This window comes from Cannabis sativa, chromosome 3 (assembly GCF_029168945.1).
Source record: "Cannabis sativa cultivar Pink pepper isolate KNU-18-1 chromosome 3, ASM2916894v1, whole genome shotgun sequence".
Lineage (NCBI taxonomy): Eukaryota > Viridiplantae > Streptophyta > Magnoliopsida > Rosales > Cannabaceae > Cannabis > Cannabis sativa.
The window spans coordinates 27,222,079-27,227,304 of record NC_083603.1 but is presented as its reverse complement, the minus strand read 5'-3'; the positions used below and the strand labels follow the sequence as shown (position 1 = coordinate 27,227,304).

The 5,226-nt window shown below is 34.7% G+C and overlaps 1 protein-coding gene across 1 annotated transcript; it reads left to right on the top strand.

Moving 5' to 3' along the window:
- Positions 1-308: 308 nt before the first annotated feature.
- LOC115709989 (uncharacterized) lies at positions 309-4,624 on the top strand. The gene is made up of 8 exons (XM_030638276.2): positions 309-627; positions 1,224-1,349; positions 1,970-2,068; positions 2,430-2,572; positions 3,016-3,124; positions 3,418-3,525; positions 3,890-4,030; positions 4,136-4,624. Exons 1-8 carry the CDS (start codon positions 556-558, stop codon positions 4,514-4,516), a joined length of 1,179 nt encoding a protein of 392 aa, XP_030494136.1. The 5' UTR covers positions 309-555; the 3' UTR covers positions 4,517-4,624.
- Positions 4,625-5,226: the final 602 nt, after the last annotated feature.

The following is a 5,226-nucleotide window of genomic DNA, read 5'->3' as shown; positions in this document are numbered from 1 at the left end:
AGCCGAGTATTTACAAATACGAAAAAATGCATTTACAAGAGTATTTAACTTAAACTGGGAGGGTCCTTATGTAGCTAAATAGCGTTGTTATGAAAAATTGATAACTTTTGTACTCATTGTAATAGAATTTCTCATAAATTTTAAGTTGTAACTCTTTTAACATTAGTAGTTTTTTTTTTTGTTGCCCATGATTTAGTGAGCTTATGATATATAATGATTGCGATGTCTAATTTTTCTTTTATTATGAACTTTATTTTTTTTAAAAAAAAATAAAAGTGCGTCGTTATGGTGCATCAGACAGTCGTGCGCACCCAAGTTAACGATGACGGACAGATGGAGGGCAACGACGTCATTTGACCCAAATAAATGGGCCCAGCCACCTGGCATTTCGCTACGCTTCTCCCCAATCCCTCGAATTTAGTTTAATTTAATTCTCAATCAATTTGTAAAAAAGAAAAAAGAAAATCAAAATCAAAATCAAAATCAGAGAGATTGATCGATTGAATATAGTCGAATAATTCAACGATGGAGGTGTTGTGAACTTAGCAATTAGCAATGAAAGGCGTCTTCTCGGCGCCCGGTGATTACATCTACTTCAAGTCTCAGGTCCCTCTTCACAAGATCCCGGTATATACTTCTCTCTCTCTTCCTTTTCGATTATTCCACCTATCTTTATGTGTTTTCTGTATTGGGATTTTTCCCTTTTGTTCATCTTCTTGTTAGATTTGGCTTCTTTTGTGACTTTTGTGATTTCTGGATCGCTGCTTGACCATTTCTCTAGTTGGTTTAATAAGTTTTTTTTTTTTACTTTTTTTTTTGGTAATTGTAAGGTGGGTTTGCAAATTTTACGCTGTTAACTATTGCTTCAGTTGTGATTTCGGTCTAAATTATCTGTGGAGGTACTAAATTACTAATATGCTTGTTCGTTTGCATTATGAAGTTGTTCGTTTGCTTAGAATTGTAGTTGAGTTCACATTGTATGACATTTTATGTCGTTGATTTCTGTATCATGTAAGAGTTTGCTTGTAAAGTTTTCATTTTTACTTTACATGTCATTGTTTCAGCCACAAAACCCTGCTGCTAATGATGAAACGATTGGTGTTTACGAAACATTGATTTGTGTTTTTCTACTTTCTCCTTGTGTTGGATGTGTATTTAAATGATGTTAATTTTGAACTATTTCTAACCTGGGATTCATGATTGGTGATGAGACTTGCTTGCAGATTGGAACAAAGCAGTGGCGATATTATGATTTTGGGCCTAAAGTAGTTCCTCCACTTATTTGCATTCCTGGAACAGCAGGAACGGCGGATGTCTACTACAAACAGATCATGGCGTTGTCTATGAAGGTAGTGGATCTGACCATACTTTGTTATATCTTTTATTTAAATAGTGTCACTACAATCTTATGGTTGATATCAATGCATTTGATCTAATTTCCTCACAAAGAATTAATATTCTGGTATTAATTCTTCTGCACAATTCTCAAATCGATCATTGTTTTTTTCACAGAGCTTCTCCTTGTCTGAAGAGTGTTTTGTAAAAATAGCGTGAAAATTCTCATTAGCGAAATAACTTTACAAAAAATTTTATTAGCAAAATAACCATGTATGATCGCATGACCATAAAATGATCATTGTGATTGCGAAATGACCATAAATTTACATTGTGTGGCCATCATGGTCGCATAATGTAAATTAAGTGAGGTTATTTTGCAAATTTTAGTATTTTACATTGTTAGTTTGGCAAATTTTATGTTAAGGAGAGAAAAAGAAAATCCTCGCGAGTTGTGTACTTTTATGTAGTGAATATTATTCCATCGGGTCATTTTTATAAACTTGTGAGCTGACATAGCTAGTTAATATTTTGGTCTTTCATCTTGACCTTTTTCTCTTTCTCAAAAGTGTTTCCTTTATGGATTAATTGACATAAAAGTTATTGTATCTTCGCTCCTTACTTAAATGTACAGGGATACCGGATAATCTCAGTTGATATTCCACGGGTCTGGAATCATCAGGAATGGATTCAAGCATTTGAAAAGTTTTTGGATGCTATAGATGTTCATCATGTAAGTGCCTAACTATGTATATTTAATTGTATTAAATATCAGTATTATAAAGTATATTGCTAGGTCTATGGCTAGCTAGGGTCAGGGATTTTCAAATAAAAATTGATCTAATTTGGTTGTGATCATGTAACTGTGATTAAAAGCAGGCGTTGGACTCAACTGTATCTAAAGTTGTTAAACATCCTTTCCCCTGTTATACCACTTTCCCGATGAAAACAGGCTATATTGAGTTACTGTATGAACACAGTAAAATCGTATTTGCTTAAACTTATAAATGAATATAAAAACTCACCTTTCATAGTGATCATACCTATGTGATTACCAAGTAACGTTCTTTTTTATCGATTTGTGTTTCCAACAGATACATCTCTATGGTACATCGCTTGGTGGCTTCTTGGCTCAACTTTTTGCTCATCATCGTCCTAGACGAGTTCGTTCATTAGTACTATCCAACTCCTTTTTGGATACTCGCAGTTTCTCTGCTGCGATCCCATGGGCTCCAGTGTATGTTTTAATTTCATATGCAATGAATGTAGAATGGGGATTGCCAAAATTATTAAGTTATATGAGAAGTACGTTTGAGTTGTTAATTGACGTGGGGGTCGCATTAGCATTTTTTCATTCTTTTTCTGGATATTGATACACTTCTTTGTTTCAATTGGATTTTATTAATGTATTAGTATTTGGTGTCTCTAACTAAATTTACTTGTGTAAAACTTGTGACACTAGGATACAGTCAAACGTAGGCATTTACCTAATTTATTACCTTGCTTACTGTGATATCATATGTCTTTCACTCCATTTGGAGAGATACGATTACAAACTCTTTGTTCTCTGATAAGATACATGGCAGAATTAGTTATTATTGGATCAATAATTCTCTATAATTCACTAAGAAATTTCTCTCATCTAATTTACTTTACTGATTTAACCATTGCCCAATGCAGAGTTAGTTGGACACCCTCATTTTTGTTAAAAAGATATGTCCTAACGGGAATTCGCGATGGCCCCCATGAGCCTTTCATTGCTGATTCTGTGGACTTTGTTGTTTCTCAGGTAGAATCTAGGAGGCTTTAGCTAGTTTGCTTTTATATCTGTATTCTACTATACTATAAAGCAATCTACTCGAGGAGCCTTTTAAATAATCCAGTGTTTTTATTTCAAGCAAAATAATTCAGTGTTTTAGCTTAACATGGAACTTAACATTTGTTAAGATGTGGCATATACTTTTCTATTTTTTATTCAATATTTTTAATTTCTGTGTTTATTCTCAAAATGTATTAGTGGCTAATTACTTTAAAGATACACAAATAACTTGTTATACTTAACCCAAATATTTGATCATCTAGGTTGAAACACTTTCAAGAGAAGATTTGGCATCTAGGTTGACTTTGACGGTTGATGCTGCTTCTGTTGGATCACTCCTCCTGTCAGATTCACTAATCACAATAATGGATGTATGTTAATCTGGCTCTTGCTTTAATTTATCCATGTATTTAAGTGAACATTCCTCAGAGTCACAGTTATAAAATACGTTTAGTATATATATTTTGAAAGCTTTCCCCATTGAACTCTTGTTTCTCTCTCGGACTATCAATTGATGACATTCATTCGTTTTGTAAGACAATTTTTCTGCACTGCTGGCATTTTATGGTTTCCTTCACGACATCCTTTTAGGGCTCAACACAGACAGCACAAGAATTTCCATTATTAGGTCTAGCATACATGTAGTAAAGAAAGCCCAAAACTCTTTCCTTTTTCTTTTCTTCATTTTGGATATTTTTTAATTCCTGTATGTGTCTACATGATCTCCTACTGAAGACAAATGACTACTGTGCAATCCCTCAACAACTTAAAGATCAATTAAGTGAAAGATATCCTGGAGCAAGACGGGCGTATTTGAAGAGTGGGGGAGATTTCCCATTTCTTTCACGCCCAGACGAAGTCAATCTACATCTTCAGGTATTGGTTCTAATTTTTCCTTTCCTTAAAAATCCATGGCTGCCGATGCAAGAGTTAATTTTGTTTTACTTTTTTAAGCTTCAACTGGTGTCTGCAATGTGACAGCTACATCTAAGACGTGTTGGTGTTGAAGCACGACCAGACTTGATCAAAAGCACCCCTAAGGAAGGTAACGGCGGGAGTCCTAGCGAGAAGAACAAAGACAAGAGAGAAGATTCTGATGATCCACCAAACGATGACAATGAAAGCTCTGAAAACTCGCCTACACAAAGTCAGCCGCTTCCAGCTCCCGAAAGTTCTGAATCTCATAGTTTAGATGACCAGCCCCTCAACTGCGCAAAAATGGGTGGCTGGGGTCGTATTGTGTCAGCTCAAATCCTCTTGCAACTGATATGGGAGATCATTGCCCTGCATTTGCAGCCACTTTATGTGGGATCATTGTACAATATTTTGAAGTATAATTGGAAATTTAGACAAGCTGTGTGAAATTGAACATCTGGGTATTGTTGTTCGTGGTGTAAGTTATACAAACACTGGTTTCCATTTTGATTTTTCTTTTCATTTTGTTGATACCAAGTTTAAAGTTTCTTCTCACACTTATTTTCACACTAATGACTTCCCACTTCACTTAGCTGTTTGTCTTTGTAAGCGTTGACCTTGTTTCTAGTCAACTAAGCGAAGACAATAAAACGATAATATGAGTATTTGAACTATCAAGTTAATAAAGACTATAAACAACACGAGAATTTACAAAGGTTCGACACCTTTGATTGGTTCCATTTTTTGTTGTACTGCTTATGAAAGAATATCAAGATCACAAAGACTGGCCAGGTGAGTTTCTCAATATCTCTTGAAAAAGTTATAAACAATCCAATTGGGTAAATGTTCTCTTAAGGATGAATATGATCATTATTTATAGGGAAAATGATGTAGAATATTTATATTTAATTACAGAATAAATAATTAATGCTGATTGAGTCAATTCTACGAAATCCTTTAATCTTTCTTGATTCTCGCAATCTTTCACTTATAGGAGTGTTGATTGACCTATTTATGGGGAAATCAGTTGAAGAGATGAATCTGGCCATTTCCCCTCACAAGGGTCTTTGGTCGAACACCCCTTATGCTCCAATTATTGGTTACTCGAAACGCTAGTGGATATGCTCCATCTAACACCTATATGATGTTGGTCGGCT